Source organism: Brachycentrus maculatus, unplaced genomic scaffold (genome assembly GCF_059751285.1).
Source record: "Brachycentrus maculatus isolate JH-2025_06_01 unplaced genomic scaffold, ASM5975128v1 h1tg000173l, whole genome shotgun sequence".
Lineage (NCBI taxonomy): Eukaryota > Metazoa > Arthropoda > Insecta > Trichoptera > Brachycentridae > Brachycentrus > Brachycentrus maculatus.
This window is the reverse complement of record NW_028280926.1, coordinates 2,410,001-2,437,740: the sequence shown is the minus strand read 5'-3', so window position 1 is coordinate 2,437,740 and position 27,740 is coordinate 2,410,001. Positions and strand designations below refer to the sequence as shown.

General features: G+C 31.7%; 1 protein-coding gene across 1 annotated transcript in view; it reads left to right on the top strand.

The window, feature by feature from the left end:
- Positions 1–25,653, top strand: part of LOC148308217 (neuropeptide SIFamide receptor-like) — an 89,887-nt gene extending 64,234 nt beyond the window's left edge. The window contains exons 3-5 of the mRNA XM_088262143.1: positions 7,191–7,447; positions 23,610–23,801; positions 24,913–25,653. Coding sequence (XP_088118269.1) covers positions 7,191–7,447; positions 23,610–23,801; positions 24,913–25,476 — 1,013 coding nt within the window. The 3' untranslated portion in view covers positions 25,477–25,653. The remainder of the gene's footprint in view (positions 1–7,190; positions 7,448–23,609; positions 23,802–24,912) is intronic.
- The last annotated feature ends 2,087 nt before the right edge of the window (positions 25,654–27,740 follow it).

Below are 27,740 nucleotides of genomic sequence, written 5' to 3'. Positions count from 1 at the left end.
ATATATATATATATATATATATATATATATATATATATATATATACATATATATACATATATATACATACATATACATATATATACATATATATATATATATATATATATATATATATATATATATATATATATATATATATATATATATATATATATATATATATATATATATATATATATATATATATATTTAAGACTCCGTAGTGATCAGCACATGGCAACCGTTTTGGAGGTCCCGGGTTCGATTCCCAGGGGGGGTCAAATAAATATAAGTGATTTTTCACTCTAATATTTATCCAATATTACCCTGGACTGGTACCTGAAGCGGAGGGCTGATAACATTTTCTTCGTGTGTTAACAATGAAGATAATACTGCGTTTGTATTATGCAGGATAAGGGTTCGAATTGAATTAGGTACCCAAAATGCAAAATTGGTCATCTTTTGTTCAAATAATTAACGATCAACTTAACATTGCATCAACTTTATAAGTGCCCTATGTGTCATTGGGTGCGAATAAGGGAAGTGGTAAAGAAAAAATAAATTATCAACATTAACAACAAAAATTTTAAAATGTACAAAAACTGAGAATATAATTCAGTATTTTTTTGTAGCTAAGTTTTCGTTGTGGATATTATTGTATTCTCTGCACACGCGGAAAAGAACTGTGAAAAAAAAACTTATGTAAAATGAAAAATTATCAATTCTAAAGATGTTGTCGATGGTTAAGATCAAAGATTTATTGGTTATTCCTGTACATAAATATCCAAATGTATAGAAAAAAGATATATTCTTTCTCTTGGAAAACATACGTGTGTGGATTTATTGCGTCATCAAAACATATCAATAAATTTTATCTGCTCTTATAAAATTAGATTTCATTAAAAATATTGGTCCACGGTGACTTTAAAAATGTCCTTCATTTAAATATAACTTGGTAAGTTTTTCAATTATTCCCTAAATGGTTGAATATTTTGTAGCTTTTTGCACTGAATTTGCCTTATTTCAAACAATTTTTCACGAAATTATTCAACAACAAAAAAATGTACTACATCACTGTCAAGAATTATTAATTTTGCGAATTTTTCCTAAATATTGTATCTCCAGCTGAAATGCCTTTTTAAATAGTGATTTTGTAACTATATTTAGTCTTCGGTTACATAGTATGAAATATTCCTAGAATTATGTCTCCATCGGGCTAATTTATTATAGTTTGGAATTATTATTAACTGACAAGTTAGTTGCAAGAATCAGATTCGTCGATTAAATTGTGTCATTGAGGCTTAAACAAAAATCGTTTTGGTCTATTACACAAAATGGATGATAAAATAAATAATACGTTTTCAATGTTTTAAAAAAGCCATCATGTCTACTAAAATAAACTTAATAATTTTCTTTTTTGACAAAAATCGTTTATCAATATCACTTTTCCATGTGTAAAAATCTATTCTTTTGTAGCATTTGCATGCAGTCAAATGTATTATTTTTTCTACAATTTTCTGAATGGTATCATTATAATTTCACAACATTTTACCGTATCCGAATACTTGTTTACAAATCTTCTGGTTCGGATATTGCATACAAATAAAAGGGTCTCTGCTAAACAAAACTTTCGAAATTTATTCGTAGATGGCTGTTGTATACTCAATCCCGGAATGTCATGAGATAGATCATATTAGTAAGACTTCCAAAATTTGAGTTGAGTAGTTGTCAATTATGGGTAGAATGGCTAATGTTGCACGTGTGTTAAATGATTACTTTACCAGCTTATGACAAATCCTAAGCCCTGTAAATGCCCAGACTTCCATATTCTTCTTCATGTACGTTGAGATGACAAGATTTTTATTTTATTATAATTCCTTCATTCCTTGTATTTTTCACTTTTTTGTTATATCTCTCACTCCTTTCAACAACGTCATATATCAAAAATCGTTAATTTTCAGTTGTGCATGTTTTTAGAATCCCCAAAAAATGTACTATATCCCAGCAAAAGCGGTATATTTTAAACTTAATATTTACCCTCTACAGGGCAGAAAGTGTTGTTTTTGCATTTTGAAGAAAGGGTATTGTTAATTTATTTTTTTAATTTATCAACTAAATATTTTTCAAATGGAGAAAAAACATTCAGGTTTTACCTTAACAGATCTGTTCAACAGTAAAAAGTTCAATAAGTGGCTTGATATTTATTTTTAAAACATTCTATTATATTTTTAAACTTTAAAAACGATATCCTGAACAATCAAGTTTATGCTCTATTTTCAGGTTATCACCCAAAATTGGGTGCTTTGCCAATAAATTTAAAAAAAAATGCTCTATTTTTTGTTGCTGTAACTTTGTCTTTCTTCAAAAGAAAACCTCATTATTTAAAATTTGAGCAATATAATAACGTATTTTAAAAAGGATTTGATGTAAATGTTATTTTTTTTATATACTTATGACGTTATGCAGCGATATGAGTGACATATATTATATTGGCAGGTAATTACAGGCGAGTATCTGATCATACTTTCTCTCAATAAGAACATAATTTTAGAGAAAAGGCAATTTGAAGAAATAATTTGTGAAAATTACAAAGGGAATCTTTGGTTCTAACTGATTTTCCTCTTTTGTTTTATCAACCTGTAAACCATCAATTAAACGTTTGAAGTCAAAGCCTTAGAACCTTTTGATATTTCATTAAAAATATTTTTTAATCTGCCAACTCTTTGAATTACTCAATTTTTTTCTGCAATCTACAATAAAAGGGAAATAATTTCAAAAAATAATATTGCAGGAAAAGGCTTAGTAGAAAAACGTTATCGGGCTTCATTGATTCTTAATATTTCTTCTTAGCTTTTGATGTTTTTTTTTTTTACTAAATTTTAAATTTAATTTTGTGATCATTTTATAGAATCTTTTTTCAAATAAAATACGGCGTTTAAATAATGATGCGATCAAAAATTCTACCAAAAAATGTTTATCTCACATTTAAAATTAAAATGTGAAAATACTGTATGAATATTTTAATGGATTTATTTTTAAGTAACTAAACAATGTATTATTTTTTGACATCTCATCAAAGATGAAGAAGAATATGGAAGTCTGGGAATTTGCGGGGCTTACGACCGTCATAGGCTGGTTTGAGTGATCACTTTACACACGTGTAACATTCACCAATTCTACCCATTATTGACAACCACACTACTCAAATTCTTGGAAGTTCTATATATATGAACCAATTTAGAAACCTTGTTCATGAATCACTAAAACTTCACTAGAGACATCTATTGGTGAGATGTAAAGAAGCTTTTTACTAAGCAGAAACTCTTATATAACTAAACAATGATTTAACATGTATTCAGAGTGTATCATACACAAGCATTGTTTTATATTTTACTTTTAGGATTTTTATGGATATCTTAACACAGATAAAAAATATAGAAGTCTGGGTATTTACAGGACTTACGACCTGTTATCGAATGGTTTTAGCTGTTTTTTTACACAGCATACAAAAGCTGTGTATGCTGTGTAAAAGTATACTTGGTATACTGTGTGAATGCACCATTCTACTAATGATTGACAAGCACATTGCTGAAATTTTCAAAAGTTGTATGATAGTATTTTTTGTTTGTTTATATTTCAATTAACTAACTAACTAACCATCACGACACTTCTCCACAGGGGTAGGTAGAGAGAATATAATGCTGACGACCATCATAGGCTGGTTTATATATGTACGTGTAACATTCACCAATTCTACCCTTTATTGACAACCACATATACACAGTATTATATTATTACCCGTATACCATATTCTTCTTTATCTTTGATGAGATGTCAAAAATTAATATAAAAAATAACTCTTATAATTGGAGACAATCCGGATTTGTGAACAAGTATTTGGACACACTCAAAATATTGTAGAATATAATGCTACTACAATCTGAATTTGCAAACAATATTTTTCTTTTCCATATTCGTGCAAACCCGCCGAGTATTCCGACTCCTGACCTTACCACCTTCAAGTATTTGAAATACTTGATCATGCCAAGTTTTTCTCGATCTTGCATATTGTAATCATATATAAATTAATACACAAAGCTTATCTCAGCCTTGCATTCATCCTTTATATCCCAATTCGAACATCTATCATACATCGTTTATAAGAAAATGGGATTTTATGGTTGTAAGATTTTTATATAAATTAAATCAATTTTTCTCTAGCTGTGAAAAGATAAAAATCTACCGAATTCTTAATTTGGGACTGCTGTGCAATGGTGGAGAATTCTCGCATTTATTCTCAACTTCTCTGGAAAGTTTCACTTACATTTGAGTGACTTTTGAAACTGCAGATGGTACTCTAAACGTAAATCATGTTAATTTGATAAGTAATTGTGTCTGAGGGGAGTGACATAAAAGTTAATAGGGGAGTCTAGATATTCCAAAACTAACTAACTAACCATCACGCCGCTTCGCCGCAGGGGTAGGCAGAGAGAATAGAGCGCCACACCGCTCTGTCCTTGCAAACATTCTTCGCCTCTTCCACGTTCATGCATCTCCTCATACATACCTCTCCTCATAGATATTCCATTTAAAGTAAAAACATTTATCTCTTTTTTCTTTAGTACAAGATAGATTTCAATCTCTTTAAGTTCTTAATATTAATTTGACAATGATGCGGAATGCATCGTTGTCAAACACGTGTCTCAGTAGATTTTAAGAAATAGTGGTATTTACCAAGTAAAACTTGTATTAAAAATAAAAACGTCTACTACAATATCCCTTTATAATGTGTTATATGCGAAATGTGGTGAATGGTTGAAATTTAAAAATATGTTTTCAATTCAAGAAAAAATATAACTTCCGAAATTTAAGAGCAGTGTGGTTGTCAATTATGGGTATAAGGGGTGAATGTTACTCGTGAAAAGAGTGATCATTTAAAGCAGCCTAGGACGAATCGTGAGCCCTGTAAATAGCCAGACTGCTATATTGTTCTTCATCTATTTTGAAGTGTCAATAACAAAACATCTTGTCATATTTTTCGTTCACCATAATACTTTTTCAAACGGTAATCTGGTGGACGCCTTGTTTATTAACGATTCAGCGATTTAACCACATCAATCCATCGATTCATCCACAAATCAATAGATCCAACCCATCAGCATAGGTAAACGACATATTATCTTGATCTTTTTGTCATAAGAATTGGTAAAAAGGTTTGTTTTTCAACACATTAACGCGGCTGTTATTATATGACCACCCTCTTAATCAAAGCATCTAAGATAAATGGGAGTGCAATATATTATGTTGAATGACGTTATCAAAGAGAATCCCTACAAACACTTCAGAAATAGTTCGCACTCCGTGTGAATTGTCAAAAGCAGATAAGTCTACGCGTGAAACAAACATCCGTATTAAAACATTTCATTGTGAAATTCATCTGTGACAATCGATATACACTCGCGAACTTATGAACCATTGTTTTATTTTAATAAAGAAAAAAATGCGTATACAATTCCAACTGAACTTTGAATATTAAGGAACCCAATACTTCAACCACCTTCCTATAGATTTTTAAAAAATTGAGATATTAATGTACTAAAAAATAAATTACATGACTTATATACACGTAAATAGAAAAAAACAACAAAAAACAAAAAAAATCACTTTTTTTTTTAAAAAAATAGTGAAAAATAATAATAAATAATATCACAAACAATAAATAATGAGTGCAAGTCCCTCTCCAAGCACAAGAGCTTAGTCTCTTTATTGGAGGAATAGTGTAATTAATGTTTGTTTATTTAATAATTGTTAAGTTGAAATATTTAGAAAATGAATTATATTATTTTTTTAAAACTATTGTGTATATGAAATAAATTTTTATACTATTTAATTTTTCCACATTTATTTTATTTGAATAATTCATTTCATTTCATTCAAACCCTTATCCGCACCCCAATGGTGCAAAGGGTACTGCATCATTTAAATGCACTGTTATCTTGATCGTTAACACATAAAGGAAAGGTGATCAGCCCTCCGCTTCCGGTACTAGTCCAAGGTAATATTGAATAAATATAAGAGTGAAAAAATCACTTATATTAATTTGACCCCCCCTGGGAATCGAACCCGCGGCCTCCAGTACGGTAGCAGAGCGTGCTGACCATTACACTACGGAAGCGGTTATTTGACTAATAACCGCGTTTAATCGTTACAACCAGCTGTTGCAGAATAATATGCAATAAAGGCTAAGGTCTGATTACATGTCAGACCTCGGCCTTTAGTGCATGTAGTTCAGAGATCCTTAGTGCATGTCGGTCCTCGGGTCGACCGAAACGCATAACATTTTGTGTACTTGTGTGTGAATAATGCTTTGTTAATGACGTACAGTATTGTTTACATACTGGTGTAGTAATTGTCCTGACGAAGAGACGGACATGACTTTTATTTTTATTAACCACTTAAAAGTCGAATTTTGTCGAGAAAATTCGTCGGTGCAGGAAATCATCACCAAACAACTCAAAACAAGACTACCCGAACACTGCTCGGGTTTGTCAATAAAAGCGCAAATCAATACCACCAAGTTGGAATACAATTTTTTCTTGAATATTTTTCGGAGACACTTTGTGGCACATTTTATAAACGTTATAAAATAAAACAACTTTGTTTTTAACTACTTCCAACCGGCTTCGACAAGAACCTTGTCATCATCAGGATTTAATATGTTTAACCCTGTTCATGACAAGGTTCTTGTCGAAACCGGTTGGAGAAAAAATGTACCAATAAAAAAGTGGTTAACAACAAAGTTGTTTTATTTTATAAAGGAAGACAATTTTGCCCGAGCAGCACTCGGACTCATCAATAAAACACAAACTCCTTACCCGAATTACTCATATTTTTATATACAAATAACGTGGTAATATTTTTTTTGTAAATTAGTGGGTGTATAATAATAAAATAAACAATATGTTGCTTTGTAATTAAAGAAACGACACTAAAAGTTTATTCTAAAATAATCTTTTATAAATTACATATAATATGACAGTTCACCAAACACAATATTTTGCTATCTGAGGTCTTTTTTTTCAGTACGACGCATGCGCGACGTCTGGTGGTAGATTTGCGTGATCTGCTTTACCGTCACAATGTTGAGAGTCGGTACTTTATGCATTTAATAAAATCTGTATGTATTTATTTTTTCCTTACTTTTTCAGCATGGGTGCTGGGGAGTGCGATCTGCAAGATGGTGTCGTATCTCCAGGGTGTTTCCGTGTCGGCCTCCGTCAACACCCTGATGGCCATCTCGCTGGAGCGCTGCAAGGCTATCAGCTCGCCCATGTCTGGCCCCATGAGCAGCCGCTCCTGCCGCCTGGTCGTAGCCCTCATCTGGGCCTTCGCATTCAGCATCAACATGCCGTGGATCGTCGTCTTCAAGCTGGAGCCTATTGGCATCATTGGAAGCAAAGCACAGGTGAAAAAAACTCTTTTGTTGGGTAATTTATTCAAAAAAAAAAAAAAAAGGTTTGTTGGATTAAATTCTACATTTATTTATGTAAATTATGTTAAAACGTGACACTCATGGAGTGTTTGTTATAAGGACATTATTGTCCTGAGAAGACGAAACGCGTCACGTATTAAAATATACATAAATAAATGTAGAATTCAATCCAACAAACCTTGTTTTATTTTGGATATATTACCCAACAATTCAATATGAAATTCTACTAACTGTCTGCAATTACAATAAAAAAGCTCTTTTGCCTAGCGGCCAAAATATTTTAAATTTTGTTACGTACATAGTGTTTAGTATTAATCAGTCTTGAAAAAGAAGCGGTTAGCTTCGAAACCGGTAGACATTATAATTAAGTTATAATGAAATATTTATAGTAAGAAAAAACACTCTCCTTATCATCATTTGTTTACTTTGTGTAATACCACTTTTGTAAACACTTATTCGGGACTACCGGTTTCGGAAAATCATTCCATCATCAGGTCATTAAAATTAAAATTATTACGATTTGACATTTGTATAAAAATAAAAGTTCAAAAGAGAGAAAGAAGACAAATGAACTACAATGAAACAAATCAAAGAGTTAAATACTTAATACATTTTATTATCAAAATACGTAAATTACCGAAAAGTATATTTTTGTGAATTTCAAAATTGCCAAATTTGAGTACTGGCATTTAACGTGTCATTTCTAATGGGGCCGATACACACTCCAATATGTGCATCAAATATATTGGTGAAGATATTCTTAAATGTACTGAAATATATTGTAATAATCTCCAGTCGAGTGCATATAACTTTAATACATATGGGATCTCGAGAAAACTGCTCCGTCGCCTGTCAATTTGGACGTGTATTAGAAGCCGCAAGCATATTGTGGTCGAGCTTTTTTTCTGAGGGACCTAATATGTTATATATGGCGTATTTTATAAAAAGTCTCGATGTTATTTATTGTTTTGGCATTCACTTTATGGTAAGATATGACCAAATTATAAATAAAACGCTTGTTTTTTACCATTAAAGTATTACATATATTTACAACATTTTGAGTGTGTCCAAATCATTGTTCACAAAATCTGGATTATCTCCAATTACAGGAGATATTTTCATATTATTTTTTGACATCTCATCAAAGATGAAGAAGAATATGGAAGTCTGGGCATTTACGGGGCTGACGACCGTCATAGGCTGGTTTAAGTGATCACTTTACACACGTGTAACATTCACCAATTCTACCCATTATTGACAACCACACTACTCAAATTCTTGGAAGTTCTATATATATGAACCAATTTAGAAACCTTGTTCTTGAATCACTAGAACTTCACTTGAGACATCTATTGTTGCGACGAGTTTTGGAAGCTACAGATGTTTCCATCTGCGGGGTTAAATATTGTTGTGTATTTAAGCGTTGACGATGAAAAGTAAAAGATAGCTAGTTCTTTGATGTAAGTTTATTCTATATTTAAGTGACTATGAGAGATCCAAGTGAATGCTTTTAAGGAGAGACTAATCTAGAAAGACGCTTGCAAGACTACGTGGATATTCCACGGTTGTGGAATATCGTTGTCACCACCGTGTCTGCAATATACCTACATTCCTTACAAATATAAACTTCAGCGTTGAAAAGTATATATTTAAGTTATGGTCGGTAAATTGTTAAATGGATTTAGTATATATTTAAACTACTATTTTGGAAGCATTTGTAGTTTCCAAAACTATTTGTAATAATATAATTCTCAAGTGGTAAAACAAGTGTTTTATTTATAATTTAAGAGAACTTGATGTGTGTAGTATGACAAATATGTAGTTTCATCTTCGTGGATTGTAAAAGATGATAATGATAGTAGTTGCTTTTTTCTCTTAAATTTACTTCCAATATTCCCTGTTCCAGTTCAATTGCTCAAATGTGAGAAACATAACTTTTTTAGAATACGATAAAAAAGATATATGTACACATATTGAAAAGGAAAGTCGGTAACCTAACAGAAAAAATATACGATTTTTATAGAGTTGACCAATATTCATGTCAGGTTTTCAATAATAGGAAAATGTATAAGAAAAACCTTTTTATATCAATTTTCTCAATGCTGAGAAGCGTGAGAAGTCAGTCTCTTCCATGATGATTTTACCCCCAAGCCTCTTTCAGTACACGTGTAATAACTAGCACCCTATAAAGGTCCTTGAAATTCCGTTTACTGTTAATATGAGAATATTAAGTTTCGAGAACGCTATAAGGCAAAGGCGTAAGCTCAGAAGTAGTGTTCTTATTTAAAACGTGGTAATATTTCGTTTGATGATCAACCGCGTAGAAACTGACTCGTCAGTTGGACTCATCGAGGGTTAAGTCCACTCACCTTAAGGGAGAACTCGATGCGACATACCCTTCATAAACCAGACCTCTTTGTTTTGACTACCCCCACGTTTTGACTTGCTTTACGTACTTTAAACTCACCCAATACCCTCATAACTGAAATCGTTAATGGCGAAAAAAAATATTTGGAAAAAAAATGTTTTTAATCATTTTCATGGGTATAATATTTCTAATTTAAAAAATATATAATATATTTAAAAAAGAACGGCATATTTGAATTTTTCCTTATAAGCTTTTATAAATAAAACAAATTTCTAAACAAAATGCATACATTTTGATATTCTAAATGTAGAAAATTCTTTAAATTGTAGGTTTAAAATTATTTTTAAATACTTGAAATATACAATTACTAATCACATAAAAACAAAAATTATATAATTTCATCTAACAAGAAAAGTTGAGCAAATTTTAAAAATAATTATTTTTGTTTATTGTTTTCGAAATGAAAAAAAAATCAACAGTAAATTGTTATTTTGCCAACATATAAGATTTTCGTATTAATCAAGATCTTATGTACGTGTGTGTGTGTGTGTGTATGTGCATGTGTATGCGTGTGTGTGCAATTAGATGATTAAGAGCTACGCAATACATATGAAAGCTAACAACTAAATTGTGTTTGCCCAGACATTAAAGGCTTATATGAGAAGTGAGTAGGTACACATACGACGGAGACAATCCGAGAATATAGCTTTCTTAGCACGTCCACTCAATTTTTATCTTACTGTGAGAAAATGATCATATTTATGAAAAAAGAAAGGCCATCTTGCGAAAAGAAAACAATTCATTGACCCTTAGTAATTTTGGTAAATATTTCTTTAGACTGTGTAAATATCACTATTACTTAAAATCTGTGTGACACATGTTTGTGAAGATTTTATGAAATAGGCGGTATTTACCAAGTAAATTTCAAACTTAAAATAGATAAATACAGGTTTTTCACTTTAAACTGGACGTTTACAAACCAAATTGGAGGTTTAACAAATCAAATTTGACGTTTAACAAAAAAAAATACGAAATATTGTATATTATAAAAAAGTTTGAATTTTTAAAAATACATTCAAAGTTTTGTTAAACGCTCAATTTGATTTTTTTAAACGTTTAATTTGGTTTGTAAATATTTAAGTAAGGAAGAAAAAAAATTATGTGAATCTATCTGCGAATGGAATCGAGTCCAGGATCTTAAACACCATATCTAAATGTGCTTACCACAAGAACATTTAAGCAGGCAAAAAAATATTTCAGGTAAATGCTATTTATTGAAAATATTTACACAATTTTCATTTCAATGAAAAAATTAACACAATTTTAATGTAATTAAAAATATAAACAATTTTCACTTGAATGAAATCTTTATCATAATTTTCAGTGAACGTAAATAAAACAGTTTTCACTTGAATGAAAACATTAACACAAATTTTAGTCGAATAAAAATATAAACATAATTTTCAGGTGAATGGAAACATTAACACAGTCTTAGTTGAATGAAAATATTAACACAATTTTCAGTTGAATGAAAACATTAACAAAAATGTTGGTTAATAATGACGTTTTCAGGCATTTGAAAAGACCTACTAAAAAGTGTTAAAAAAATCAATAAAAATTGTAAAGGTCGCGAATATGGCCATCAATTTTTAGAATGCGACCGATGCCACTGTAAATGGTATAGAGACAATGATCAACGTAACTACTTCATATCGAGAGTGGTCCCCTTAGTATTAAACTTTTCACCCTCCTTAACTTCTTCAAACCCATTTCATTCCATCAAAACGTTTAAAATTAACCCTACAGTCATATTTTTAGTCGTATGTTATAACACCATAAATATGTCAATATCTTTAAAAAATACAATTTTAATAAACTATTCATATATAACAGTATAAAAAATATCGAAATCAAATAAATATTTTTCTGTGGAAAGATATTCCCAAAGTCGTTGTTCGCATATTATTTTTACTAAGGGTATTTGTCATGTATTTTAAGATTTTGTTGTTAAAAATAATAGTTATAACGATAACAATAAATATATTTTTATTTGACTCTTTTATGAACTGATTTTACTTTAATAAATAGATTTTATTAATATTTTATCATAAATGAAGAAATTCATCAAAACGCTTCTATGGACCTCGAAGTATTTATAAAGCTTAATATATATCATTGGCTTGTTTAGGCGAGCATTTCATATACTTTGTAATATCCACTATTCTTACATTCTTCAAAACATAATTTATAAATCACATGGAGTAACTAAAGCATGAAGAAAAAGGAAATAGCAGCAAAGACTAGAAAAATTAGGTTTGCATAGGCCGTACTTATACAAGCTAGTGTAATTTGGATACTGTAATGTGTACGAGTCCCTTGAGAGTATACTGAAATTCAATTCATGATTTATTTATTTTTATTTAATTTCACAATCCTATCAAAGTACAAAGTTTATATTAAAACACATTACGAAGCCTCTTAAAGCCTTTTACAAAATTCGTAGTTCTGAGAAAATCAACTTGAAGTAATTGTTCTAAACTATTGCTCTCTTTGAAGTAACTACCTTATTCAAATAATTTCCCATTCATTAGAGCATAAGATAAGTCGTTCGCAAAGGGTTAAATCATCGACGAAACGTCGTCTTTAGTTTTCCACCTTAGCTTTCAGGGAATATTATCTCGGAGTGAGGAGCTTTATACTTCATACTTTATACCCACTTGCGCTAAAAGCTCAAAAGCTTAACTGGGTATAACGTACTACTAGACATTGAAAAGCAAATGAATAAACGAGTGTATTTAAGGGACTTATGAGACTTTCAAAATAAGCACTGCATCTGCAGCAGTTTTTGCAGTTAGGCGAAATAATCATTTATGGGCTTTTGGGAAGGATTTATTATTCAACCTGCTTTTAAAACCTTGTTTATGTAAACATTTAACTTGATATAATACTAACTAATTTTTATTCAAACACTATTCTTATCATTTACCGTTCACTTTATTTAAAACCAATATAAAACACTACTTCGTGACTACCGGTTTCGGAATAATCATTCCATTATCAGGTCAAATATAGATTAAAGTGAAATTGTTACGACGCAAATTGTTGTTCGCAAAATCTGGATGATCTCCAATTACAAATTTTTATATAATTGGAGATTATCCACTTTTTCTAAACAAGTATATGGACATACTCAAAGTGTCGTAACAATTTCACTTAAATCTGTATTTGACCTGATAATGGAATGATTATTCCGAAACCGGTTGTCACAAAATAGTGTTTTTTAAAGTGGTATTATATACGAAGTGAACGATGAATGGTAAAGAGAGTGTTATATTATCATACCAGAAAGTTAACGATACTTTTGTTTTACAAAATATATTTTTATTTTGTTTCTTCTTTAAATTCCTTTACTTAATCTATACGGTGGAAATTAATATTTTCATCATCTACTTTTACGCTATAGACAGACACTCTGAACAATGACTGTAAATTTATTACAACAGGGCCATTTTTAATGCCAAAAATAATGATCAATACTGAGTATAAGATTGTAAGGTACTAAAATGACATTTTCGAACCTATGGGCACGTTCCTTGCAAACATTTCAATGCCGACCTATTCATATTCTTCAATATGACACGTATACGCACTATCTACTGAAAATATCGTTTTCTATAAAATATCAAACGATATTTTTTCATACCGTATATCTACGTCTACGTTTTTATACATTGACATTTTCAAATTTCTTTACCATTTTTCCTTGCACGTCTTAACGTTTCTGTAATTTCTGCTTTCCTACCAACCACACGTAATTTTTATACATATGATATGAAAAAAGTAAAATATTTTATTGCTTTGAAATAAAATATCTACGGAATAAATTTTGTTTTTTTTGGCAATTTCGTTTTGCTTCAGTTTTTAAACCAAGCCAAAAAATAATAATAAATTAAATGTACAGTCGGTTTTGCAATAAAAGTAGTGCAAAAATGTAATTTAAATTCGTTGTATTCCTACTTCACTTCAGTTGGGAATGTCGTTACAAAAATTTAATTTCAGTAATTGAATTGGCAGTCAGTTTGTGGTTATTTATCTTTCCATTTTGCTTTTGATTTCAATACCACTATTTATTGAAATCTATAGTGACACGTGTTTTGGTGCAAACATCACTGCAAACACCGTAAAAGATTTTTAAGGAATAACTCGCAAAGCCTTTACTTTTAGAGGCTTGACTGCAGGTAAGGCTATTAAGGATGGGGAAGGTAAATATAAAAAAATACATCAAAAACACGCAAACCAACTGAAAATAAATCATATTATTTTTTGACATCTCATCAAAGATGAAGAAGAATATGGAAGTCTGGGCATTTACGTGGCTGACGACCGTCATAGGCTGGTTTAAGTGATCACTTTACACACGTGTAACATTCACCAATTCTACCCATTATTGACAACCACACTACTCAAATTCTTGGATGTTCTATATATATGAACCAATTTAGAAACCTTGTTCTTGAATCACTAGAACTTCACTAGAGACATCTATTGGTGAGATGTAAAGAAGCTTTTTACTAAGCAGAAACTCTTATATTAGTATGTGAGGTCCGAATCCTGAATTATAATCACACACATGAGAAACGCCAGAAAATACCATTTTCATTTTTATTATATTAAGCTTATAAGTTGACCAGATAATTTATTTACAACATTTTGAGTGTGTCCAAATACTTGTTCACAAAATCTGGATTACCTCCAATTATAGGAGTTATTTTCATATTATTTTTTAACATCTCATCAAAGATGAAGAAGAATATGGAATATTAGAAATATTGGAATATTCCATGTTCTTCTTCATCTTTGATGAGGTGTTAAAAAAGAATATGAAAATAACTCCTATAATTGGAGGTAATCCAGATTTTGTGAACAAGTATTTGGACACACTCAAAATGTTGTAGATGAAGAATAAGAACAAAATGGAAGTCTAGGTACTTACTAGGCTTACAAGCTTTCATAAGCTTGTTTATGTGATCACTTAATACACGTGTCACATTCACTATTCTATCCATGATTGACAACTACACCACTCTATTTTTTGAACTTGTATATTGTTTATATCCTTCATATATACTTTCGTTCATTTGTGAATTCTCAGCAGCATCTTTCAAGAGATTTAAAAATTTGAAGAAACTAACGTTTATATAGTTATTCTTTAATTTATATCTTGTTTAGCCTTATTTCCCTTATTACTTCTTCCGTATCCTCATATTTTTTTGGTCTGTTGCTGTTTGTTGCCAATTTCTTTCCCTCACAGCGTTATGTCGTCTGACCATCTTTTTTGAAGTCTTTTGACACCTTTTTTATTCTCCTAAAGTCTTCATCTGAAAAATTTAAGGGTCCACCTTGTGGGGTCCTATCTTGAAACAAGTACCGCCTATGGGAAACTTGTATCTTGCCACGCAATCAACGATATCCGTTTTTCTGGTTTATTTAAATTCAGTTAAATTTACATACATTTGGGTACTTATATTTGTCACATTACCTTCATATGTATATTCGTATATCACAAAAAAATCGTTGTATAATTTCTACTGTACTCTGGTTTCATACTGAGTCTTATTAAATTATTTTTTAATATGACAAATCGATGCTTAGTTCATCATGAAGTATGTTATATTTACTTTCAAACTTAGTAGAAGTTTTTGCTTACTGTCTGGGACACTATCCGGCTGTAACAATGTCGTTTTTAGCTATCCCTTTTTTACTAACAACATGCGATGTTATTTATCAACACAACTCCGAATCCACTTCAAACATCGGTAAATACTTTTCATTAAACGAAAATATTAGATTTATTAAAGAGATTTATTAAATGTGATATGATAAAGTAATTTCTTTTAATAAACACTTCACTAATTAATTTGGAAACTATTTTTTTCATTATGGAAACGTAGATAGATATACAAGATTTAAAACTCAGAAACACATCAAATAAAATCACCATAATACATACGTTTTGGTAAAAAAAAACTTTGATTATTATGCGATAAAGTTGTTCAACCTTCCATTATCCAATAAATCATTGAATAATGAAACCACATATTAAATAAATATTTATTATTGGATGATGCTGGTATATCTGAAATACCTTGCGTCATTTGGCCGTTTTAATTGCATGACATCGATATAAATTTTTAATTATATAAACTTATAATCGTAGTCAGGTCAAGAGTCAGTTTATGAATGTAGAAGAAATTTGTAATTGATTGTAAAAACAGTGCTTTAGCATTTATTCCTCTCTGCCTACCTATGCGAGGAAGCAGTGTGATAAATGACTAGTACAAATATAAGTAAAATATTTGTTACTATGCCAAAGCATAAAACATGTTTTTCTAACAAGAGAGAATTCTTTAGGGGTGACTTTGCATCACATTACATGGCAAAAATTGTGGATTCCTTTTTAGTGGAACGTTTTCTTTAAAGCTTTGAAGGTGAAACAAAATGAAATACTCCGCATTTTTTTGTTTTTGAGATACGTCATCTTAAGTCCAAAGTAAAGCGCAGGAAAATGTAATTCATTTGGAACATTACCCTTAGCCTAGACGTCGAAATGTTTTTTTTTTCGTAAACAATTATTTTTAAAAGAAAAAAATAATGGCAGTATACTCGCCACTTCAAAATATCACGAACTCTGATTAGTGAAATTCTCTCATTTGTAACTCGGATATGAACTAAGTTTACGGTTAAATTTCAATTCAATTCATTTCAATTTATTCAGTAATAATTAACATTTATGTTTGGAATATTGAAAGCATTTACTTTGTGGATCATATTGATATATTATTTCGAGAAATAAAAATACTTTGTGTTTTGATCCACTCACATTTTTATTAACCAACTAGTTTCGGCAACAACCTGTTGCCCTCTTCAGGGTTACATTTATTACTAAATATATATATAAAAAGAAACAGTGTACAAGTTGTTGGGTTTCAAAAGGGTAGGGGTGGGGGTAATGGTGTTTTAAGGAGGGGTAAGAGCAAGGAAGGGGATAACTCTGTTTAGGTTGGGTATGATTTTATGGGAAAAATATTAAAAATAGGACTTTGACTAACGTTTATGTGGTTATTAATTATATTTCATTTTTGTTTAACCGCTTTTTTTTATTTCTAACACCTCTTAATTATTAATTTGACTAGTTCTGTTATTACAATGCAAAATTTATATCCCATCTTCAAAATTGATTAACATTTACATTACAAACTAAAATTTAAGGCGTATATATCAACACTTAAAATTTTAAAGTAAGCAAGAATACTCCTGTTAAAAATTTAGAAGAATTTCGGTTCGGAATACTCCCTCAGACACATGGAACAGATCAATATCCTTTACTTATTTATTTTTTTACAAAAATGTTAATAAAATTAGTACATAACCACTCACCGAGATTTTTACGTCTACCGGTTTCGAGACGTACCCGTCTCTTCGTCAGGACAATCACTAACACAGCATGCAAACAATACTACCCTTCACCACCATAGCACCATTTACACACTCAAAACTACACAAAATGTCTAACACATGCGATTTTTGGTCGACCCGAAGACCAACATGCACTATAGTTTTCAATACAGACATGCGTTACGAGCCGAGGTTAAACGTATATTAGAATTCGACTAGGAATCGAATCTACTTATATACTTGTAGGATGAGAGGAGTGGGTGGGGTTCGAATTGGATATTGACGAATCGTGTTCGTTAAACGTATATTAGAATTAGACTAGGAATCGAATCTACTTACATAATTGTAGGATGAGAGGAGTGGGTGGGGTTCGAATTGGATATTGACGAATCGTGTTCGTTAATATCCAATTCGAACCCCCCCCACTCCTCTCATCCTACAAGTATATAAGTAGATTCGATTCCTAGTCTAATTCTAATATACGTTTAACCTCGGCTCGTAACGCATGTCTGTATTGAAAACTATAGTGCATGTTGGTCTTCGGGTCGACCAAAAATCGCATGTGTTAGACATTTTGTGTAGTTTTGAGTGTATAAATGGTGCTATGGTGGTGAAGGGTAGTATTGTTTGCATGCTGTGTTAGTGATTGTCCTGACGAAGAGACGGGTACGTCTCGAAACCGGTAGACGTAAAAATCTCGGTGAGTGGTTATATACTAATTTTATTAACATTTTTGTAAAAAAATAAATAAGTAAAAATGACTAACCACAAAGTAAATGCTTTAAATATTAATAATATTGAGAAGATCAATATCCGGCGTGATAGCTCTTCCCACTGGCATAATCATCAGCAGGTTGGTCCTGTACGTAGGAATGCCAACGCTGTCTTAGTTAACTAGGATATCATGGGATATCATAGGATATCATGTAGTATCTTGGTTACAATTTACTACTTTGGTGTATTCCTACCCAATTCTCTTCCTGTTCAATACCCTGGTAAAATTTAAGATTTATATTATTTACATACGTGTAAGTAATCAGTGGTGTAGTTCTAAATTACAAAAAGTATCCATTCCCTAAAGTGATGTAGGTGGGGAGTGTGAAGGGTAAGGGGTAACTTTTGATTATCACTTTTTCTTCAACATTGTCCAATTTATCTAAAATTCTTTCGAATGTCTGATGTTTCACCGTATCCAATATTTTCATCAGCGTTCAGCGATCTCACATGTTCGCAAATTTTCTTTCTTAAAGATCTTAATTTTGCGGACCTATACTCAAGTCTCTATAAACTACAATACCTTCATTAATCTAGACATATTATATTATTCTCATGTAGACATATCATTCAATATTACTCTAGACTGGTATGTGAAACGGAGGGCTTTCCTTCATATGTTAACGATCAAGATAATACTGCGTTTATATGATGCAGTACCCTATGCACAATTGAGGTGCGGGTAAGGGTTTGAAGAAGAAGAAGAAGAAGAATCGAGGTATATTTAAAAAAATCTGGATATGTAAAAAACTTCTAAGTGGAATACAATGCAGATTTTTTTTTTAAATCGACAAACTCCAAAAATTATTTTATTACTTTAAAGCCAACTTAATAGCTTGCAACTGAAATTTATTTAAACCAAGGTATGATTTTTTTTTAAAGTTTTTCATCGAAATAGATATATGATTTTGAAAAGAAAAGAATAATTGAAATGTTTAAAAAAAATACTTATAATAATAATAATAATATAAAATTTATTTTATTGTGCGCAGAGTCACATCAGACATCCGATCGCTTACTGAATCATCCAGTGTGCGAGTTCCCCCTTAATTATTTTCTTAAACGCAGACTCTTGCCTTGTGACAATCTTAAATATATACTCTTGCCTTCTTAGATTTTGTAGGCGTATTATTAGAGAAATGTTTGTCTCCACTACATGTATTTATTATATGTTTACCTGACACGCTAATTGGTACTCAATGCCAAAGAAAATTAGCGCTAATTTCCTCTGTATGTCATCCTAGATTCTGTTTGTTGTTGATTTAAGCATTATAAAAGCCAGATATAAATTATTATAATGAAAGATGATTCGTGGATATATTCGTCATTATAATGAAGGATGATAACGAGATGTTTTTCTTCGTTTCAATAATACAGAGAAAACGCGTTGTATTAGTAGTACTCTTTCTATTATATTCGTGAACGTCACTCAAAAAGTTCGTAGGATAAACTGGTAAAACATCCCAATATTGTGATTGAAGTATTACCAAACATTTTTAGGTGAATCTGGATTTTGTCAACATAGGAGTTATCATTGACATTTTAGATATCTTAACACAAGTAATGAAGAATATGGACGTCTTGGTATTTAAAAGGGTTTGCTACTTATCAAAGGGTGTTTTAAGTGATTATTTTAAACATGTATTATCAAGTATAATCACAGTGTTATCTTGATCGTTAACATATGAAGGAAAGGTGATCAGCCCTCCGCTTCAAATACCAGTCCAGGGTAATATTGAATAAATATTAGAGTGAAAAAATCACTTATATTAATTTGATTCCCTCCCTGGAAATCGAACCCGGGACCTCCAGAAAGGAGGAAAATTATAAATGTTATTTTTATTAAAAATAACATTTACGATTTTTTATGGAGTTTTTGGTAAGGGAATGTAATTAATTATGAGTATTTTAATGTTTAATGTTTTAGAATTTAATAAACCCTGATAATGACAAGGTTCTTGTCGAAACCGGTTGGTTAAAGTGTTAATGTAATAAAAAAGTGGTTAAAATAAAGTTATCAACATTCAAGAAAAGATATGTTGCACAGTAAAAAGTTCAATATGTGGCTTGATATTATTTTTACTACATTTTATTATATTCTTAAACTGTAAAAACGATCTCCTGAAAAATCTAGTTTAAAATTTATTACGTTGTTGAAAGGAGTGAGCGATGTGTGTATATGTGTGTGTGTTATATATACACACATCAAAATATATACAAAATCGTGCGGACCTCACCTTAGACACGGCGTGGAAGAGTTGCATGACACTTTATTTGACAAACTGTGTACGTTGTATTATCTTAAACGCCTATCGGGCATTCAGTGCTATGTACGAGTGTGTATTTCAGATACAGAGCTTTCCAAACGGTCGCGATAAGTATCTGGACTCTAATAAGCTTTGGGCATAAGCCGGTCCTCCCAGAGGAGAAGGAACGCGACTGAGGGAACAAAAAATACTCGTATAAAACCAATATTGGGAGTATGTAGAGTTATTCTTCTTTCATCTAAATGGGCAGATAGTACAGTCTGTTCTAAATTATTTATTGTTTAAATAAATAAAAAATCCCTGAAATTTAACCCTGTTGTTTTAACATTTTTAACGTTTATATTTAACATTTGTTTCTTCACAACGTTTTGAGTATGTCCAAATACCTATTATTTTTTATTATTTTTTTACATCAATCAAAGATGAAGAAAAATATGGAAGCCTGGGCATTTACGGGGCTGACGACCGTCATAGGCTGGTTTAAAAATGGTTGGTTCTTTTCATCTCACCAATATATGTCTCTAGTGAAGTTCTAGTGATTCAAGAATAGTGTTTCAAAATTAGTTCATATATAGAACTTCCAAGAATTTGAGTATTGTGGTTGCCAATAATGGGTAGAATTGGTGAATGTTACACGTGTCTAAAGTGATCACTTAAACCACCCTATGACAGTCGTCAGCCCCGTAAATGCCCAAACTTCCATATCCTTCTTCATCTTTGATGAGATGTAAAAAAAAAATATGAAAACAACTCCAGTAATTGGAGGTAATCCAAATTTTGTGAACAAGTATTTGGACACACTCAAAATGTCCCAAATACCTGTTCACAAATTTGGGTTTTCTCATTTATGAGTTATTTTACATTTTGGGATCGAAAGTAGAGAGGATACCGTTTGCACAAAAAACGCGCTTAGCGTGTCAGAAATGAAGACTAAGAAGCATATCAGGCAAGAGCATTCGAGATGAATGAGAACAAGAAACGCCAGGATCAGGGAAATATGCGAGATCGAAGATGTCGTCAGGTGGAGAAGGCAACGAAAGAGACAGTGGTGTGCGCACGTCTAAGGAAATAGATAAAAATAAGATAATTCTATACCTCCGTCTGCCTCCGTAGTGTAATGGTCAGCATGCTCGCCTACCGTTCTGGAGGTCCCGGGTTCGATTCCCAGGGGTGTTTAATAAATTTTAATAAATATAAGTTATTTTTTCACTCTAATATTTATTCAATATTACACTGGACTGGTACCTGAAGTGGAGGGCTGATCACCTTTCCTTCATGTGTAATCGATCGAGATAACACTGCGTTTATATGAAGCAGTGCCCTATGCACCATTGGGGTGCGGTAAGGGTTTTATTCATTATATCTTATATTTTTACCTACTCTACTCTCCTAAATCTACTACCCACTCCAAAATTCATATGTATTTTTAGAAGTACTCAATACACCGTCTCCATGTTTTCGAAGTAATATACTGAACAAACATCCCGTAAATGATTTTTCTTTTCAAAGACAAAATACTCGTACGTATTCTCACGAATATATATATTCGATAGTACAAAAACATTCGGGAATTTTCGCTTTGAGCACATTTTATGCAAAGCCCGACTGTGTGACAGTACTGAAACGCTGACGTTGTATTTACAATGACTTGGTAACAGGAATGAATATTTTTTGCTTAAGTAAGCTGAAGTAGACATATTATATTGTATAATTTCCACCCCATCAGAAAGACGGTAGCGGAAAATAAATAATCTTCCAGAAAATTTTCCGGCCGATAAGCGAAATATATTGTCAATTTTATCTATGAGTATCTTTTACTCTATCTTTTCGCGATGGTTTTTTTTAAACCTGTTTATGCTCGAGGAGCTGAAAAATATCATGTGTAAATATACTGAACACTGCCAGCCATCAGGCAATATGGGAAAAATTACAGATGACAACTGGAATCAGCTGACAATGTAATGACAGGACAAGGATGCATTATGCATTTAAAAGAATTTCGTTGTATTCAAAATCAATCGTTATGCCTTTATGAGGAATCGACATGGAGAATATAATTGTTTTTCTCTACTTTTACAACAAAAGAATATATATTTAATTTGATGATTAATGAACATTTTAAATTTGTATAACTGAGATGAACCATCTATTGTTTTGTATATCGTAGAGAGAATAGAACGCCACACTTTTCTGTCCTACACTCCTCGCTTCCTTCACATCCAAACATCTAGTCATACATGCTCTCCGACTACGCAGTTTTTTGACACCACCAGATTTTAGGTGCTGATTAATTTGATCGTGCCAAGGTTTTTTCAGCCATCCTCATTCTGTTTTCTCGCTCACATTCGCCACATATACTTTCTAAGTCATCCTCTCGTTATCCATTCGCTCCACATGTCAGTACCACCTTAAAGAACTCTTCTTGAACTCTTTTGAATTAATGAATTAATAAAAACATGATTTTTTAATATCTTTATAAAATGAATACACTTTGTTTTCACCACTTTTTTTATTCATATAATTCAACCTACCGGTTTCAACTATACATTTTCATCATCAGGGTTTGTTTTAAATACATAAAAAAACATTAAAAATATAAGAATACTTTCACAAAAAAAGCTAAAACCCTATTTTTTTTTGGTTTAGGATTTTTATGGAGTATGTGGAAGTTTTTTTTTGTGAAAGTATTCTAATATTTTTAATGTTTTTTTTTTATATTTAAAATAACCCCTGAGAAAACAAAGTATTGTTGAAACCGGTAGGTAGAATTATATAATCCAGCACCATCAAATAACTATTTGAAAAATTCCTTTATTTATCGAAGTTGTGGGAAATTCATTGAATGTTGTATCCACCTTGATATGTTTTACTCCAATCTTTAAAACTTTAAAGCTAAATTTTTCGAAATCTTATTAAACTAAAAGGGTAATTCTATTCCCAATCCTTTCCTTTTCTTCTTTTCCTATCACTGTCATCTCCTTTTCTCTTTATCCCATCCTTGTCTCATGTCTCTTCTTATATATACACTCTTCTAATGCATAGGTGTGAAGAATTGTAATTGGTACTCATGATTTTTTTTGTGTTCTGATTTATCATATATTGTAGCTGTTGTTTTTCCTTCCAATAAAATAAAATTAAATGAAAAATTAAATAAAATATGAATAAAAAAAGTTATGAAAACAAAGTCTATTAATTTTATAAAGATATTATAAAATGTACCACAAAGTATCTGCGGAAAACATTCAAGACATGATTCTTTCTTTGTTCTCAGATTTGCACAGAGCTTTGGCCTAGTCAGGAGAGTGAGAAGCTTTACTTCGTTTTGGCGAACTTGACAGTCTGTTACCTGTTCCCCCTGTGCGTCATCTCCGCGTGCTACTTGCAGATCTGGCGGAGGGTCTCCCTGAGAAGACTTCCGGGAGAGATGTGCGGACAGATCATCATCAACAGGAGTAAAGTCAAGGTCAGTTAAGTATTTGAAACACTCGACCACGCCATGTTTTCCTCGGTCTTCCTCTGTTTTTATTTCCAACAACATAATAACAATAAAACCCTTATCCGCACCCCAATGGTGCAAAGGGCACTGCTTCATATAAACGCAGTATTATCTTGATCGTTTACACGTGAAGGAAAGGTGATCGGCCCTCCGCTTCAGGTACCAGTCCAGGGTAATATTGAATAAATATTAAAATGGAAAAAAAATACTCATATTTATTTGACCCCCCCTGGGAATCGACCCCGGGACCTCCAGAACGGTAGCTGAGAGTGCCGACCATTACACTACGGAGGCGGATACTCCACCATGCCATATTTTACTCGGTCTTCCTCTGCTTCAATTTCCATCAACATTCGCCTCATAAATAGGGGGCAAATGTTTTACTGTTTTTTCTTCCCTCATTCGTTTCACGTGCCAAAGCCATTTCAGCACAGCTTTCTTAATTTTATCGATAATGCTTATTTCAAGCTTGTATTATTTCCTTGTTTCACCTTTCAAACGTCTATCATACATCGTCTTGTCACACGCTCCTCCGAGAGATCGTATCTCAACTGCATTTTTTCTTCTAATATATCCTTTTGCCGACTCTATACTTCCATACATTAGAATTGATTGGTAAAAAGTAATGAAAAGATTCTGGCAATTTTTTCATTAAAAAAATAATATTTTTTTACAACATTTTGATTGTGTCCCAACACTTGTTCACAAAATCTGGATTATCTCCAATTACAGAACTTCCGAGAATTTGAGTAGTGTGGTTGTCAATAATGGGTAGAATTGGTGAATCTTGCACGTGTGTAAAGTGATCACTTAAACTAGCCTATGACCGTCGTCAGCCCCGTAAATGCCCAGACTTCCATATTCTTCTTCATCTTTGATGAGATGGCAAAAAATAAAAAATGAAAACAATCAATCAAATGGATCTTAACCTTGCAATTATTCCGTATAACACTATTCGAACATGTCCATAGCACTGATTAGCCGTACATTCATTCTTCTTTTGCCAACACCATGCTTCTCTTCTTTTGTATATATAAATTAATAATGAAGATGCTAAAAAAATGTTTTCCGTTCCCAGGTCTTGAAAATGCTGCTTGTAGTTATCGTCACATTCGCTCTCTCCTGGCTACCGCTGTATGTCCTCTTCTGCATTATCAAGTTCAGCCTGACCTCCGACATGGGCAGCGTGGACAGCGTCATCGTGACCCTCATCCCAGTCACCCAATGGCTTGGAGCCTCGAATTCCTGCATCAACCCTATCATATACGCCTTCTTCAACCGCAAATTCCGAGCCGGCTTCAAGGCGATCATCACCTCCAAGTCTTGCTGCGGCCCGCTGAGGTACGAGAAATACAATTCCTGCTATGCCTACTCCTACAAAGGAGACGAGAACAAGCTGAAGAATGTCAACATCGCAGCCATCAGGAGGGAACGCTTCACTCAGAGACATTTCTCCAGCATGAGCGTGGATTCTGTGAAAACAGAGATGATTCGATCCAGAAGTATGACTCTTCACAATAGAGACTCGTATCACGCCAGACAAAGGAAGGAATCACTGGCTTTGGAAGAGTGCGTTGAAGTCCCGATGAAGATCGTTGCAAACGATTACGAAGTAAAAGCAAACGGGGCAACTAAGGTTTAACACGTTAGACGCGTACTTCTAACATTTCTCTGTGCGAAATACGCGCTAGGCGCGTATTTCGCAAAAGTGATAACAATGAGTCTAATGACTTAAAAGTATCATTGCGTAAGTAATATACTGTAGGTATCACTGTGAAAGTAAAGTCTTGGCGTAGTATTATATGCCAATGTATAATGAATAAAAAAACAAAAAAGACAATTAAATTTCATCTGTGAATGTATAATTTGCGAGTGTAAACTAAACTTCAGAGTCACTTCGATGACTTGTGTTTATACTCACTTGCCTCTAAGCGAGTGTAAACATGAACCGTGCGTGAATGCTACACACAAAGAGAATAGTGTGTGAATAATCTAAAAAAGAAAATTCATATTTTTAATATAGTAAAAGCGTTTTTCAAATTGGTATTTTGTAAGCGTGATTGTTTGCGATACATTAAACGCAGTTAACTTATTAAAAGGGTAGTTTTTTACTCTTTTTTATACAGTCTCAAAAGGTCACTAAAAAGCTAGAGCCTAGAGAGATAAATTGACAATGCAGTATATATGAGGATCCTTGCTTTTGTTTCCAGTAAATTTATTTATACATATGTTTAGAAAATCATGTCATTAGAGGTTTTCAGAAGACCGTCTTAAATTTGTGTCAATAAAGATAATTAAGCACAGTAGAGTAACGATAAGTCGGTTGTGGCAAGTGACGCGAACTCTTAATCAGAGTTTTCTGGGTTCGATCTACACTCTGCCACAACTTGATTACAATTTTCAAACACAAAGCGCTTAGAGTGACCTGAAAATAGTATTTAATGGAAATATTTACGTTAATCCATAAAAAATCTTATGTTGGAAATATATAACAAAAAAAATGTTCTCGCATCTGATCTAAACTCTGGATCTCTTATTTCAAAGATTTTTTGTAATTCGACCCAAAAAAAGCTCTTTGAACTACTATTTTCTAATAGACGAAAAAGTTTTTCGGAATTTGCATTACTGTTTTTCATTTCATTTATTTGATTTTAAAAATAGAGTTTACAATTTCTCTTGAAAGCATTTTTCTAAATTGAGTACTTTGTTTATTTGTTTTAAAAGTATTAGACCGTTGTTAGTTGAAATTTACAGCCTGAAATGTCGGCTATGAGTATCAATAAACAACAAAATAAAATTCTAAGAATAAATATTAATAAAAACAGCCATATTTATTTATTTAAAATATTCAAGTATTTTTACATGGAATAAGGGTATTTTAGATAAAGTAGAAACAAATTATTTGCAAAATGTTATAAAACAATAAATTTTTATTCAGATATAAAAATATTTCACTTTTTATTTAAAATTGTTGAAATATTATATTTTTTCTTATCTTAATCTCAACATTTTTTAGGGTAACCAAATTTTGGTTCACAAATCTGGGTTTCTTCACTCAGGAGTTATTTTTACAATGGATGTAAAAAGACTACTATGTAAAAATAACTCCTAAGTGGAAAACCTTTGATTTTTGAGCGAGGATTCGGATGCGCCCAAAAATATTGTAAATAAAAGTACTGGTCTAATTATAGGCTGCATAAAAATAGAAAATCATATTTTCAGGCTTTTCCCAATATGTAAAATAATCCTGTTAGGATCAGGGGTCTCTGCTAAATAAAATCTTATCAAATTAACCATAGATGGCTCTCCTGAATTCTATCATAAAATTATCATAAAATTTATGACATATGGTATGCATAAGTTCCATTTTTTAGTAGTATGGTGATTGTTATACGTGTGTAAAGTCATATGCCCTATAAATACCCAAACTTTCATATTCTTCTTCATTTTTGTTAAGATGTCAAAATGTAAAATAAATCATTTAAAATGTACGCTGGCGTACAATGTTAAAATATTCACATATGTAGGTGTAAGTTTTACCCATTATTGTACCGTTTACCACGACTTCATTTAAATCTAGCGTGACCGCACAAACTATGGTACTAATCATAAATATGTAATTTATAATTAAAAGCGTGTCATGAAGTTTTTACTATGTATGTAACCATGTATTACTATGTATTTTAAAAAATACTTTTTAACTTATATAGAAAATCTGGAGAACTTGTGCAGAATCCCCAAGACTGTAAATATTTTTTTTAAATACGTATTGTAAAATCGAGAATTTATCCTAATTACATTGTTTAAAAAACTTATTCAATAAGTCAATACGCTTATAGAACTAATACATAAGTTTATATTTTTTATTGTATTCTATTAGCAATAATAGCAAGAATATTTTATCCC